The following is a 16,202-nucleotide window of genomic DNA, read 5'->3' on the forward strand; positions in this document are numbered from 1 at the left end:
TAAAAAGAGGAGTTCAGCGCCCCTATGGGACTGTAAAGACACATGGCAAGCCAGTCTGTGCAACCACATCTGTATTAGTACTGGCACAGGAGAGAACTTAGAAACAGTGGAACTATAATAACATACCAGGGAATTACCAGGCTGCTAGAACTGGCATGCACACACCAACATGACAGTACAACGATTGATTTTTGATTTCCAGGGGGCTGGTTGGCTCACCCTCTGCATTAGCCACAGCTCTCCCACTTCCTTCCAGAGGGTGGTTTTCCACACGGCGCGATGTAGCCAACGGTCTCACTGCCTGGGATTTATGTACTTTCAGTTGCTGCTAAAGCTCTTCTGTTTGCCTTGGCAGTTGGAGCAGCGTACTTCAAGCTTCTGCTTTAGAGCTCTTCCTTATTCAGCACTTGTTACCAGGAGAAGGCAGGGAAGCCTGCCCCTGCAGCAGGCGGGATGAAATGAGTGCCTTTTCCCAGATTTTAAAGGAGACCGACACCTGCCAATTACTCCGATATGACTATACGAGCTGTGTTCTTAATAACCCCTCCTTGGAAGCAAAGATCAGAAAGCCTGAGGTGAAGAGGGAAGTAAGAACAAAGCTCCTGCAGAGAGTAAGCATGGAGTAAGTAAAAGATTGGGGGTTTCTGTGGGTTTTTGGTCATTTGGGGTTTTGTTGTCGGTGTTGCACAAAACAAAAATCCCACTCCCCCAAAAAAACTCCTTGCCTTTGTTTTTCTTTCAGGGAGGACTTTTTCTTCCTTTCTTTATACAAAGCTGACCCATCTTTTGGGTAGGGAGTGACTTGCCATAGCTTGCCACCAAGCGCTTTTGCCTGGGACAGTGGGACTTGAGGTGGGAGTGACTGCCTAGGCCAGCACTTTCCCAGGCAGATTCCAGCCCATTTTCCATGAGGAGGTACTGGGAAGTTGTACAGGATCAGTGAACTCTGCCCCTCAGAGCTCTGCACTCCCTGGGGGGTGGTGTCCTGCCTCTGCTCTTGCTCCCTCCCCTGCCGAGCTGTCACCCTCACTTGCCAGTGGAGCTGGTCCAGTGGGTCATAAACATCAAAAACAATGTGTGAGCAGGCTTAGAGTGTGTGATGGGGGAATCAGCAGTGTACGATAATTAATAAGCTGTGCTTTCCTTTCCCTTTTAGTGTTTCAAGCCAAACTCCAGATTTTGGAGGCGCTTTTTTTTTCTCCTGTGAATTTATAGGGATGAATACAAAGCATGATTTGCCCCCAGTTTGCTTGGCTATGTTCTTCACAATTCCTATTGTAGCCGCGCCTGTAGTTGCTGCTCTTTTGATCTCATTTATCTGCCCTCTTTCTGTCTCTGATTTTCCAGCCATGTGTTTTGCTCTTGTCCTGGTTGTAAGGAAAGGTGTTTCTTTCTAGATGAGTAGTTTAAAGCCAGAAGGCATAATTAGATCATTTAGACCAGGTAAATGCTAATCATAATGTGAAAATGCATGAGCTAATTTCCAGCCTAGAGCAAGACCATCCATCCCCTTCTGCCTTTGCTCTGAAGGCAGGATGCTGCTGTGCAGCAGCAAAGCCAGAACATAGTGACCATAGTAAAATAAAAAATTTGGGTTACTTGCCATGCGAGTATTGCTTACTGACAATGCACAACACTAAGTGGTAAAGTAATGATGTAATCATGGTACCAGATAACAAGTATTGATATTATTCAAATCAGTAAGAGCTACATCCCCCCAGTAAGCGCTCTTGCAGCTGGCACCTTGAGAGTGTGGAACGGAAAGGGAAAAAATGACAGACTACTGATCATCTCCTGATTCTGGCATCTGTCTTTCTTGCAAGGCCATCCCTTAATTTATGTGCCTTAGTGCCTTTTCTAGCTTACCAGCAGCAAGCTCTAAGCAAGTGACTGCACTCACATGAGCTAGGAGTTTTTGATTTCTTGTTTCATTCATTCCCTACTTGTTGCCTTTCCTCTCCTGAACATCTGTATACCTAGAAGCTATGGAAGAGAGAAAAGGTCAACAAGATGGAACAGTATGTGGCATATAGTATGTGGCATGTGCTTCCTCCAGAGCCATAATGCAAGCTGACATTAGCATTTTTAATTACATTTTAATATATTGTTTAATGAAGTGAAGCTGTTGAATAGCAAGTTTTTATAGAAGGTGAAAAGCAAGTGTTTATTTTTAGTCAACAGCTAAGCAGAAAGAGACTTCAATATACCACCTGTAAATATTTATATATATATATATATTTAGAATTGTAATTCAGTTTTGCTATATTTAAATAAGTGCTAAAAAGTTTGGGGTTTTGTTCTGGTTTTGCATCATAATAATAATAAATTGCAAATAATTTCTTTCAGTATCTGAAGTTAGACAAAGAAAACAAGAAGGCAAATTATTTTGCTGTGTCCAATTACAGGCTTTTAGCACAATTGACAAGAGTTTATTCCAAATTTTTCTGTTGGAACTGGACCTCTCTTAACATTTTTAAGAATGAAAAATTCCTTTCAACTCTAGTGGATTCCCAGTGAGTGGTGGTAATGCCAGTCTTCTGGGGATAAGGGTGAAACATGGAATATGCCTGGCTTCAATAAATATATTCATCATGAGCAGAAATTTTTGAAGTGGAGGTATGTCTTCTTTTCTAGCAGTTTCAGGTTTGCAGTTTGCTTTCTGTAAAGCAAAACTGAAAAAAACCCCCAGAGTCTGCACAAGGCAACTGGCTAAAAAAAGTTATATATCAGTATTTGAAGTTGTTACCAATCTATTTTGAGTTAGGTCCACCTACTTCAGCCACTTAATAAACCCAGCAAAAGCTTCTTTTTTTGCTAAAGCTCTTCAAGTGACTGTTGAAGCAGCTTCAGACTTTGTGGCATTCCTGGCAAGTGGAATGAACTGCATTGCAAGTTGATTAAGTCTTCATTAATAGTTGGCAAATTTGGAGAAAGAAGTGGTAGAGCAGTCATGTGTAGTATCAGCTACCGAAGAGACTAAGTTTTGGATAAGGTTTACAGATAATCAAAATTGTTTAACTAGGGGCAATGTGTCCACACAAATTTGTGCTGGCCAGTTTCTGCTGTTTGTGCAGAAAACATCACATCACCTTATTTGCTCTTATTTTACAGATTTGCTCTTATTTTACAGGAGTGTTTAGGCTGAATTATTAGAGTCCTATGACCTTTTATGTAGAGGTATTAGACTGAATAACCGATGCTGTGTACTTCTGGTTGTAAAAGAAATAATGATGTTTTTAGTTAATAATAATGACATTTGAGAACACTTCAGCTGAAATTCAGTAGTAACAGCAATCAATAATTGGCTTGAGAGGTCTATAAGACTAGGAAATCCATGGTTGCCTCTGGTGATTCTTTGTCTGGGAAGACTTCTAGTGAGAATATAACTCCGTATCATTCAGGGCCCCTATTGTCTGTGCAAGAACTAATCAATCTACAGAATTAGTATTTTAAGATTACTTTTGGGTGATATGCAACAAAATTTATATAGTAGGGAGAATTATTAGTATTAAAACAAAAAGCAGTCTTGAAATAAAAAAGGAATGTTTTGATGAGAAGCAGCTTCTTCAAGGCAAGGGCAGTTTTCTTCAGCTTGTTTGAACTCTTTAGGTAAGAATCTTAAAATTAGCTTTAATTGAGTTCCTTTAGGTAGCTCTAAAAAAGCTGTCTCACAAAGTGGCTGCTGAGAAAGATACTACAGTAGGAGTTTATATCAGATTGTTGATCTGATCATGTTTAGTGTAAGCTGTTAAATTTTGACTGACTGCCACTCTGTGGAGTCCCATAACTTATGTTGCTTTAGAATACTTTTCTTTTTTTCACTTAAGGTACACAGTCATGATTATATTGCACTCTGCTTGGTATCCTGACTGAATAATAAATAGCCTTGCTTGCAGAAAGAGTAGCTCCCTTTGTTTCTCTGCACAGATTTCTGCACTAATTAGTCATTTACTGTATTGTTTTTGACTGAGCTTTTGTTTTCTCAGAATAAAATATATTTTTCCACTCTTGAATTATTTTTATATGGTTCTCTGCCATCTTCTCCAGTTCTTAAACTTCACTTTTAAACAGTACACTTTTGTTCAGTACACAGTTTCAACCCATGTCTATGAGGTAAAATCATAGTCATTTAGGTTAGAAAAGACCTCAAAGATTGAGTCTAACTGTTACCCTAACACTGTCCTTAAGCATCACATCTACACATCTTTTAAATACCTCTAGGGATGGTGAGTCCACCACTTCCCTGAGCAGCCTGTTCCAACGCTTCACAACCCTTACTGTGAAGAAATTTTTCCTAATATCCAGTCTAAGCCTCCCATGGCACAACTTGAGGTCCTTTCCTCTTATCCTTTCACTTGTTGATTGATCACTACAACCTCCTTTCGGGTAGCTGTAGAGAGCTATAGGGTCTCCCTTGTAAAACGATAGAAGGATTGATTGAACTTTTTTTTTTTTTTTACCTCTGACATCACACTGCTGACTGTGCTCAATTCGTTGCTTTCTATAAGCTTAATTTATTTTCAGGATTGGACTGCTACCTTACATGGCCATTGCCGCCATTCTATTCAGGTGAGAAGCTTCTGGCTTCTCCTTTAATGTATTCGCTTGTACTTGGAAGAATTAAAATTATTTTGTTTGAATTGAATAACCTTTTTTTCCCTGAAGCAACCCTGGGCTCAAATGCATCACTTTTCCTGATACTTCATTTGCTTCAAGTTTTTGTTGTTCCTTTCTTTACCCTCATTTAGGAAATTAAACTCCATTAAAAATCACGTCATCGTTGTTTCCCCCTCCTTTTTTTTTTAATCTCTCCCTGACTGTGGACTCCACAGCGCTAAAGTTGTCTCTCCCTTTGTAAAAACTCTCACAGAAGTTGTCTAAGGTGCGAGGCTCTTGCACAGATACAGCTTCCCTGTAAAATCTTGAAGGAGCAGATTTCTTGAATAGAAGGGTGCTATCATTTCATAATGCTGTCATTCTCTAAGTGTGCATTGAGTACAGCAGTATCACCTTAGAAAACAATTCTAAGGCAAACATAGGCACCATGTTTTATAGTTTAGTAGGTATTTTTCAACATCTGATTGCCTGTGCCAATAGCTTCTAATTTATCCTCTGAAGATCACTGCGGGAGCTCAGTTATGTTGTGCATATTACATCTTGTAAACAAAAGTTACATAATAGTTGCCTGTATTTTCCTAATGCTTTGCACTTACCTGATTCATTAAGCAGATGTTGTAAAGTCCCTTAGTAATACTAGCTGACAAATGCTTGTGGGGTTTTTTAATATCTTTATGGTTTTAAGCAAGGAGATCTATCTCAAGTCGAAGCCTCTTGCTATGACTCTAATATGATTATTTCCAGAAATAGTATTCTAGGTAATTCTGAAAAGGTTTATATATGTATATGTGTATGTATCTATATGTATGTTGTGTACTCTATTCTCTTTCCCTATTGCTTTGAAGGTTTATTAGTGTTTAGCAACTAAATATACTTTCAGTCTCCCTCAGTGTATTGCTGAAAGATGATCACTTTGAGGCCTAACTATGGTTATTTTATAATGTACAATAATGCTACAGCTTAGGATATGGACTTGGAACTGTAAGCAGTATGTTAACTGAGATGGAATTTGTCCTTGACAAATTAATCCACAAGCAGGATTATCACAGGGATCGAAAAGTATCCAGCACTTAAGCATGAGAAAACCAAGTGCTAGCATTGGACTGCAGACATAAGTAAAAGCAGATTTCATAATTTGGTTTTTTCTTTTACCCCATTTCTTTTTTTTTTAACAGGACAGGTAGAGCTGGAGAGCACTACTCTTGTCCTCATCTTGGAAAGAAGAATGCCTGAGTGACTGAAATGGGCTGTCAGGGTCCTTTTTGAGACCTTCCCAATGCAGACCTTTAACTGAATATATTGGCACTCTGAAAGGATTGACTATGCCAGTGTTAGGATTCACTATGCCAGTGTTATGCCCTGAAACTCTTAAGAGATACAACACTGGCAAACGGAAAAGTCTCCTTTCCTTAAAATGAATATTCCTTGTAGAGATGGAAATAGCCCACAGTGCATCTCATGCAATCTTTCACCACAATTCTGTACATCACTGTTGTAATTTAGTAGTAGAATGCACAAAAAAAATCCAAAGAACTGGAACTGTGCTATTGGATAATAAAATTCCCATAGCCACTGGTTAATTATTTACAATTGGGTGATCACAGTCATGTTTATAGATAGTCCGATGTGTTGTGTTTGCCTGTCAGAGGACATGGTTACCGATTCATTCAAAAACATGTTTTTGTATAGAAGATCTTTCCATCAATATGGCAAATCCTGAAAGGATTGGCAGGAGCTGTCTCAGTCTTTTCTAGAGGTTTGCTGTTGCCCCATGTCTTGCAAAGTTAGTACATATCGCAATGATAACTGAAAATATCAAACCAGGATTAGGTTTTAAGGCTATTGATGAGCAATATTTAACTGGAGAAACACATTCTAGGCATATTTATATGAAAATTCTGGTATGTATGTGTAAAAATGTAAATCCTAGGTTTTTTGCACCAGATATTTATTATAGTTGATGCTGGTATGGGGCCTGGTTGGCATCTTACAATGGCAGAAGAGGAGACGGCTTCAAGTTCAGGTGTTCTGGATTTGTTAGGGAAGTATTGTTTAGGTTTTTCCACTTCCCTTCCAAATTAAAATTAAAACTGCTTTACTCACTAGAGACAAGATATTCAAAAAATGCCAGAGTGACTGTGGAACATAACCTGAATTTTCATAGAATTTGTGAAACTTGGAAACACTAACTATTCTCAGCTCCTAGAAGTTTTTGATACATTTTGAAACCTATGCAACTGATTCAAGATGAAAATTCCTGAGCCAAATGAATGGCAGGGTTTCTTGTGCTACAGAAAGGGTACTGTGACCTCAGTGACTAGATTTATTTCAGTTGTTGAGATGGAAGAAGTGAAACTGGAAGTAAAATTCTGTTCCTCTGCTTCCCTCTGAAAGTGTGGCTGGCCAATAAAGTTTCCCGATACTCTCCAACACTTACAAATTATGCATATAAAAAGTAATTTTTTGTGTTTCAGGAGGTACCTCCTGATGCCATTGACTTCATGTTTATTCTGGAACACATTTGGCTTCAGTGCAGCTGTGGACTCTAAACCCAATATACTTCTGTTTCTGGCTGATGATCTTGGCATTGGAGATATAGGTTGTTATGGGAACAATTCCATAAGGTAAAATATTTCGTACAATATATTTAACACTATAGAATACCTATCCTGGGGAATTAAGCCTAATTATTTAAAAAAAAAAAAGAAAGAAATGTTCTTAATCTCTTAATTCAACTGTAGTAATTGTGTATCTAAGTACTTGTATATATGTGCATAGTATTGGGGCCTAAATAAACAGTGTGCAGTGAAAGAAAAGAAGTATAATATTTTCATTTTGTTTTTAAGTTTGTTCTGGGAATCCCTTTCCCCTTGACCTCAAAACGTGCTAACTCCTCAGCCACTTGTTTTTGTACTACAGTTACTGTTTTCTCTTCTTCTCATGCATGAATTTCTTCGTTCCTTTCCATGTATAGTTAAGCCTTACACTATTTACCCAGTGCATTTCCAGAATCCCTCATACACTTGTTTGCTGCCTTCTCCAAAACACTACAAGCCAGACTCACATGGACTGACCCACATGAGTTATTACATGATTATGTGTGTTAGAAGCTAGTGATTACATTCCTTAAAAATTAAAGAGGCAAAGCAGGAGTGAATATACATCAGGGGCACATCTTACGAGCCTCGTGTTGTGTTCTCCAAGTGGAGCTCAGATGTTTTGTTGGCATGTTCTGAGTGCATCTCTCTCACATGGTATTGGTGGGGTTATACAGGGATATGGGAATGTGCCTGTGGGACTCTGTTGTGCTTCTCTGCTAGGAGTGAGGTCTCTCACTCTTCATGGTGTTGTAGTTCACTCAACTGGAAGAGCTGAGCTCCCATACAAGTGTACCTGCGTAAAGACACCAACCTATTATGATATAAATAGTATGATTTAAAAACATGGAACAGAAAGTCCTGGTTTAAAGAGCTCCAGACACCCTGGGCAGATCCTCTGGCTCAATGAATTTTGAAACTTAGGGTCCAAATGCTCTGGCAAAAGCGATCTGTTGAAAGTACTGGAATAGAAAAATATCAGTCTTTCTTAGATAATCTATTTTAAAACTATTTTAGTTTTATCTTCAAACTAAAGAGTTCCAACAATGCCTAAATGTCTTTGCAATGTTGCCAGGTGCATTCTAAGACTGTGTTTCATGAATGGATTCTCCAGTGTCTACAACCTACTTCATCCAATGTATCAAGCTTGTTACTATACCAGTCTTGGAGTATTAAAGATTTTTTGGGGGCGAGGGGGGAGCTGTTTAAAAACTTCAGTTCTTGACAATTTATTTTGCTTCTCTTAAACTTGTAACTGTTTTTTAGGACCCCAAACATTGACCGCTTGGCAAGAGAAGGAGTGAAGCTTACTCAACACATTGCCGCAGCTTCGCTTTGCACTCCGAGCAGGGCAGCTTTCCTCACTGGCAGATACCCCATTAGATCAGGTTTGGCCCATTTTGAATTACAAATTTCTTTGCCTGGTGCTGAGAAGCTACAATAGCCAATAAGTACTGGAATAGGAGAACTGAGGCTATTTTCTCAACCTGAGACAGAAAATGCACTGCTAGATGCCCAAAGTTTCTTTCCAGCTGACAGAGCTTTAGCCTTACTTTATAGGATGTAGAAGATTTAAATAATGAAAATAAATAGGTATAGAGAAATCCAACAGCAGTAATACCTGTCACTTCCTTACTGCAACACAACCGGGGGTGCAATCTGCCAGAATCCCTCTTGATGGTTATCGTTATAAGTAAGGGTTTAAAATGGGGTTCTCAAGAGAAATGGGCAAGTTCATTGCCATCATGTTGCACAAAGTCACAAAGCTCCAGTGAAAATGGAGGTTGGATTCATTCCCCACCTTTCTAAGGTGCCTTATGGAGAACTTTATAGATATTCATCTTTCACTAGGTAGTATATAGGAAAATTAGATACCTACTTTTTAGAACTAAGTGCAAACTCAGTGTGTGTTTGGTGAACTGTCTCCTGCCTAACATGATACAGCATCCCTCTGAGTTAGGGAAATGCAACTGTTATCTCCTAGTTTAGATTGTTATTCACAGATACTCAGAAAGTCAGAAAATAAAATTTACTATATACAATCACCATTGATTTATTATCAATTTGATGTCAAAACTGGTGTCAAGCAATATTTGTGTTGCAATACAACTCCTGAGTACCTGAAGTACCTAAGGCACACTATTGATAACGGGATGTGACTGCCTACCAGACATGGTTTGCTTTATATCTCATGAGGAACTCTGCTGGCTTGAGGTTGAGCTCCTGATGCAGAGATTGGCAGGAGCAGCCCAGGCTCTGCCAGCAGGGATAAAAAGGCTCACAGGACTGACCACAGCAATTTCCATCAGGGATGGCATCCAGCAACAGGTACCGAGCACTGCAGTGGAACGCTGGGTCAGGAGGGCTCCCTGCTAATGAGACAACATTTGCCAGGCTGCTGCAGCAACAAGGCTATACCACTGGACTGATAGGTAAGGGAAAATGTTTTACCATGATCCTGAAGAATGAACTAGTTATATGAAGGGAATTTAGGGATTGTTTTAGCATGGAATGGTCTGTTAGTCACAGATACAAATCCTCTCCAAAAGGTTGAGTGGGTGAAAATCCCCATGTTTTGAAAGAAGACTAAAAATACTGCAGTTTTAACACGATGGTAATGCCTGTACAAGCTACCCAAAACAGGAAGAATGAAAAACTGTCTCATGATTATAATGGTGAGCATTTATTTTACTTGTGAGAGTTCTATTAACATAGAGACTACTCCAAACAAAATAATGTCTTTAAGTATTTTGTCTGCCTTTAGGAAGCAAGAGGCAGAGAAACAAAAGAGAAAGGGAGAGAAAGGAGTAAAGTTTGTACCACAGAGGAGATCACAAAGCACAAGCACCTCACAGATGAGGCTGTTGAGTCCCAGAGACATGATACGGTGGCTGTTTCTTCAGATGAAGCCAAAATGCAAAGGTGTCAGGGAAACACTGTCCCACAACACCTTCCTATCTGTGACTTTGATCAGACACAAGAGTTTCAAGATTCATTGTTCTTTTGCCAAATATCTCTAAAATCAACTGACAAAATTTCTTTTCCCTTTCATTCACTTTTTTTCCTGTCACATTTTATTGTGACAGGCACTCCATGATGGATCCGTTCACATAAATGGGTAGATAGGATAAGCACTGTGTCCTTTAAAATCAGGTGATTTAGGACCAGCTGTGCCAAATGCATCATCATTTCCAAGTGCTAGAAATAGATGCGGCAGCATTGAACCACAAGCTTTTTGGCTGTCTCTGTAATCAGTTGGCAATCACATAACTCGGCAAACCAAGGGTCTTTTGATTCAGCACACTTTAGAAGCAGACAACAGCTTCTTTTTATGTTTTGGGTGGGGATAGAGTAAGACATTGCTTTACAGCTTTTTCTCTTTTCGTGTGGAGTACAGACATGCTTGAGAAATCCTCTTCCTGAGTCTGGTGATCAAAATGTTTGTCAACATTGCCCAAAAGTTTACTGGATCTTTCGGTTATATCTTCTGTATGTTAATGTATGAATTGAAAGTTTGGAAGGGAGCATAATAAAGCCATCACCAAGTTAGAGTACCTTCATTCTTTGGTCCTCATTGAAAGATAATGAAATCTTATCCTTATGTGACCCTTGTCACCTCAGTAGTTGAGAATCTCACAAATTTATCTTTTTATTGCCTGACCACTTGGGGATCACCCCTTACAGTATCATGTTCACCTGATCAGGCACTAGTTTCACTCAGCATCCTTGTGCATGAGGAGAATGCACGGACATTTTGTGGAAAAACTGAGTGACTCGCCTAATTGCCAAAGAGAGGCTGACACTGTTACCTTGAGCTCCTTTTGAGTTGTTCACCACAATGTTCTAATTTCTTTCATGCTTTAAAACCTTCAGGAAAGTGGCATCAAGGTGTAAACTGTGAATCCTTCAATGATCACTGTCACCATCCTCTCAATCATGGGTTTGACTACTTTTATGGAATGCCTTTAACACTTCGAAACAACTGTCAAAAAAATAAACCTCCAGACCTGGATGCAGCCCTGCAAGCTAAGCTTTGGCTTTACAGTCAGATAATTACCCTTGCTGTGTTCACTCTTACTGCTGGAAAACTGACTGGTTTGATTTCCATCCGCTGGAAGACAATTGCCTGTGTTACTTTGGTGGGCAGCCTTTTCTTCATTTCTTGGTATTCCAGTTATGGCTTTGTGCAGTATTGGAACTGTATCCTGATGAGGAACCACGATGTCACTGAGCAGCCAATGAGGTTAGAGAGGACTGCTTTCCTCATGCTGAAGGAGGCAATATCATTTATCAAAAGGTCTGTACTTTTCTGTAAAGGAGCTGGGATGTGCTAGGCACTTTAGGAATAGAGTTTTTCTCACTAGTAACTATAACCATATCATGAGAACTGCTTATTTCTACACTTCATTCTACAAGCCTCATTTGTGTTCTTTTTCATAAACCTTACAAAATACTGAGATAAAATGTGTCTGATGCATGAAGTTATTACATGTTAAAATATCAAAACACTTGAAATCTATTTTTATGGATTGAAAAGGAAGCCAAGTAAGGTTGTTCAGTTTCTAGACTCAAGTTTTTCCTGTACAGCTTTCTATATTTTGTGCACCAAATGTCTTAAAGTACAGGGAAAGTAACTATTCTTCTCTTCTACTTTGCGAAAACAAACATAATGAAAATTATAGGTGGCCATCTTAAAAAAGCCACACGAGTATTAAAGTAAACATGAGACTGTATCCAGTTGCATTTAATTAAAAAGTCAACAGAGTTAAGCATCTGATTTATTTAAGCACTGTGCAGATTCTATGCCTGCGTACACACTGGAAACTGAAAATGATCAGTCTGAAAAGGATCTTTCTTGCCCACATTTCATGCAAAAAGAGAACTCATCTGTGAGGATGAGTCAGGAGGATATGCTAGTGAGGATATGCTAGATGTGAGTATAGTCTATACCCAGTGTCTGTGTCTGTGCATAGATATGAAATCTTTCAAAATATTCAAAACACACACAAAAAATATTTTTTTTTGTTCTTAAGAAACAGGCAAGGACCATTCCTACTCTTTGTTTCCTTTTTACATGTTCACACCCCCCTCTTTACCACGGCAAAATTTCTTGGGAAGAGCTGTCATGGTTTATATGGAGACAATGTAGAAGAAATGGACTGGATGGTGGGTAAGTATTCTTCATGAAGGATATGTTTCAGACACATACAGCTGTATATTTTAAAGCAGAAAAACTTATAAGGCCAAAATACTTACAGAAATGTAAGCTATCAAAATCTTCTTATGGGGCACTGTGAAAGATTATTATTGAAACATTTTAAGTGTGTCTTGTTCTTTCCAATTTGTTGATAGAAACCTTGCTGTCTGTCTTCTTAAATTTAAGGAAAAATTCTGGATTTGCTTGACGAAGAAGGTTTGAAAAATCATACATTCACATACTTTGCCTCTGATCACGGAGGACACTTGGAGGCTCAGAATGGGTCTGCCCAGCTAGGTGGCTGGAATGGTATTTATAAAGGTAGGAAAATCACCGTAACTTTGTATGAAGGTTAAAATCGGAAACAAGGAATTTGCTTGGATGAAGCTAGCAAAGCTGGAATGAGTTGCATTTTTAGCTTGAAATATAACCGAATAGAGTAAGGGCACGTTGTGTCAGGACTGGCTGCAACAATTTATTCCACCCCAAATCAGTGATTGACATAAAATCCAAATGGTCTTTCTGGTCTAAGAGGATTTCACTCTTTACCTCTTGCTCAGCCCTTTCTTCTGTAAACTATGTGAAATACGAAGTATGTGAAGTCCAAAGAAAGCAAAGAGTTGAATCTGTTGGATAAGCAATGTATTCCTGCATCTCTTTCTGTGCACTCATATGAAACAAGCCAATGAAGAGGCTTGTGTTTGCCTCTGAGTTCCATGTGTTGATTCATTTTACTGCAGGCGGAAAAGGCATGGGAGGCTGGGAAGGAGGGATCCGTGTGCCAGGAATATTTAGGTGGCCAGGAGTACTACCTGCAGGCACAGTTATTGATGAACCTACAAGTCTTATGGATATTTATCCCACAGTAGTTCATCTGGCTGGAGGAATATTGCCGCACGACAGGTATGGAGGTGTTTACCACTGGAGAGCTAATGACTAAAAATTGACTGTTTCTTATCATCCTTGGAGATCCCACAAATGCTCCTTTGCCTAAAGCCTAGCCTGAGATTTTAAACTAGTGAGTAAACTCTCACAGATATACACACATAGGCATGCATGTGGCCAGAGCAGTTGTTCCTTCCAATGACTTGGTGCCAGTTTCAAACACAAGTTCAGCCTCATTCAGGAAAGATTTGGTGGCTGAGGTTGTTTTGACACCAATTTACAGACACTTATAAGTACCTCCTAAGTTTGTTAAACCCATCTTGCTCAACAGATTTCTTTAAGTTCCCTTGAAAGTCACAAAATGTTAACAGTTATGAGATCACTATTGATTTAAGGAATAAATTACTTCTTTCTGCAAGACCAAGCTCTAAATATTGTTTATGTACTGCTAAATGAAATCAGTTGAGCCAGATATTACAAGAAACAAAATAAATAAACTGAAAAAAAAAGCTAAAAAATCTAGGTATGTAAATATTGTTTTGGCAGTCTGCTGGCTGCTCTAAATGACCAAATTATTCTGTATGCTCTCTCAAGCACTAGCGCAGCCAATGCAAAAGCAGTCCTAAGTATGCAGTTCACTGTCAGGTTTGCCCCTGCCTGACTGTGCTTCTCTCCATTACATTAGGGTGATTGATGGACAAAACTTGTTGCCTTTACTGCAAGGAAGAGCTCAAAAGTCAGATCATGAGTTTCTATTTCACTATTGTGGGTCCTACTTGCATGCAGTGCGGTGGCACCAAAAGGACAGTAAGTATAAATGTTTGTTCCATGGTAAACGCAAAACATGATTTTTTCCCTCTTGCTAATTGACAAGTTTCTCGTGTGACTGTTGTTTTTCAGTACCGAGATTCTTGAAATGGTTATGCATGACATATCACTGACTAGCTAGCCAGAGATGTCTTAAAGCAATGAAGTTTTTGTAAGTAACAAAGGGAACGCCTTAAAGTGGGATGAGAATACAGGCACTGGAACTCCCACACTGGAAATTCAATGTGGTTTTTTTCATATTTATAGAGTTTTCCACCTTCAAAGTCAGTAGCTACACAGATAATCTGATTTGTGGTATTGAGGGTGCCAGGGTGCGTGAGAAGAGGTCTCCTTAGTAAATAGCTCTATTCCTATTGCTTCAGGGAACTTTCCGGTTTTTTTGTGCCATAAGATTTCTTTCCTGCCAGGTGGAGCTATCTGGAAGGCTCATTTTGTGACTCCAGTCTTTCATCCACCTGGAGCTGGAGCTTGTTATGGAAAAAAAAATTGTCCATGTTTTGGGGAAGGCGTGACCCACCATGACCCTCCATTGCTGTTTGATCTCTCACGAGACCCTTCTGAAGCCAAACCTCTCTCGGCTGACACTGAGCCCCTCTTTGACACTGTCATAAGGAAGATTGGAAGAGCCATCGAAGAGCATCGCAGGACACTGACTCCAGTCCCAGAGCAGCTCTCTGTGTACAACGTGGTGTGGAAACCATGGCTGCAGCCGTGCTGTGGGACATTCCCATTCTGCTGGTGTGATAAGGAAGGAGACAGCACACGAATTTTGTGAGGTGTGTGTTCTAGTGACATGTTCTGTGGCACTGAGTCCTCTGCTGACAAAGCTCTCAGATAATAATTGTGTTATTTCTTTCTCTGGGAGGAAAAGTGGATGAAAATAAAGGAAAAAAAAAGCAATGTCAATCAGAAGTTTTCCTTTTCATTCTTTGCCACTGTGAAAGGCTTAAGGAAATCCTGGTTTTGCAGTCTCACGTGTAAGAGAAAACTGTAGAGGTACATGCCTAATCTCTGACTACAGATTATGCCTGCTCAAAGAAGACAGCTGGAGAATGCTGCAGAGAGCCTAGTGTACAGTGCTGAGCAGGCAGCAGTACGAAATGCTAGGTTCACATAAAACTCTAGATGTTTGCAGTTGTGCCTCTGTAGTACACAAATCTTGGTTGCACTCTATCCAAACATAGTAGTTTGAGTTGTTACTGCTTCCTATACTGCTCTGTTGTCTCTGCAGAAATATTGTTGAGATGCTGAACAACACTTGAGATGGAGTGAATCTGATTTAGCAAGGGAGTGTCCTCAAGTTGTGAACTTGTGATCTGAAGCTTTAGCTGGGTAAAAATTACCTACATAACAGACATTGTGAAGTACAAAATGTTGACATGCAGTATACCTCTGCAACAGTTACAAAAAAAGAGAGAAGCATTTTTCTCTTCAGAAAGAGGTTCTGTTGCATACTAATTTGGCAAAAGCAATTTTATTGCATTTAAGACGCTAATAAAAATGTTTTGGATTAATAGTTTGCACTGTTTCAATGCGAGTCCTAGAAAAACAAGGTTCATCTGAGTACTGGAGAAAAAATATATTCAGTAGCAGTATACATATTTTATATTTTATACATACTTGTATAAAAAGATCATGCCAATAATAGTTAAAAAACCCACAAAATAAACCAAAACTAAAAAAAAACAAAAAACCTGCAGTGCTGTGACCCTAGCCTGAATTTCTAAGAAGACAACTTTGCACTGCATTTTGCAATGAAATTACACAGATTTTAGGGCTTTGAAATGTATTAATGACTGTATTTTTGCACGAGTAGATGAAGTCAGAATTCATTATAAGCATCCTGCTAGAATTCTAGAGAAACTGGTGGTTGAATTTAGTAAATGGAAAAAGGTTATTGTAGTTGGTTTGTTGTTTTGCTTCCCCATCAAATATCCCTGCAAACAGTTTACTTGTTCAGCTAGTTTAGTTGGCTAACACTTTTCTTCTTATCTCTCAGGGATTTTTTTCCAAAGTGGGGCATAGAAATGATTTTACAAAATTTTGTATGTCATTTCAATATTTATGTTTTTCACTAC

The 16,202-nt window shown here is 39.1% G+C and overlaps 1 protein-coding gene across 1 annotated transcript; it reads left to right on the plus strand.

Moving 5' to 3' along the window:
- Positions 1-31: 31 nt before the first annotated feature.
- On the plus strand, positions 32-15,286 carry LOC113982138 (arylsulfatase D-like). The gene is made up of 10 exons (XM_027710110.2): positions 32-622; positions 7,092-7,241; positions 8,481-8,602; positions 9,524-9,646; positions 11,088-11,511; positions 12,248-12,384; positions 12,598-12,732; positions 13,152-13,314; positions 13,982-14,103; positions 14,532-15,286. Exons 1-10 carry the CDS (start codon positions 459-461, stop codon positions 14,897-14,899), a joined length of 1,908 nt encoding a protein of 635 aa, XP_027565911.2. The 5' UTR covers positions 32-458; the 3' UTR covers positions 14,900-15,286.
- Positions 15,287-16,202: the final 916 nt, after the last annotated feature.

This window comes from Pipra filicauda, unplaced genomic scaffold (assembly GCF_003945595.2).
Source record: "Pipra filicauda isolate LSUMZ 115617 unplaced genomic scaffold, ASM394559v2 scaffold439_size563993_pilon, whole genome shotgun sequence".
In the NCBI taxonomy this organism is placed as follows: Eukaryota; Metazoa; Chordata; class Aves; order Passeriformes; family Pipridae; genus Pipra; species Pipra filicauda.

Coding starts and splice junctions, on each gene's coding strand:
- LOC113982138 (XM_027710110.2), top strand. CDS start 459: ATGAGTGCCTTTTCCCAGATTTTAAAGGAGACCGACACCTGCCAATTA. Junction 9,647..11,087: donor CTATACCACTGGACTGATAG/GTAAGGGAAAAT, acceptor TAAAACCTTCAG/GAAAGTGGCATCAAGGTGTA. Junction 14,104..14,531: donor GCGGTGGCACCAAAAGGACA/GTAAGTATAAAT, acceptor CTTTCCTGCCAG/GTGGAGCTATCTGGAAGGCT.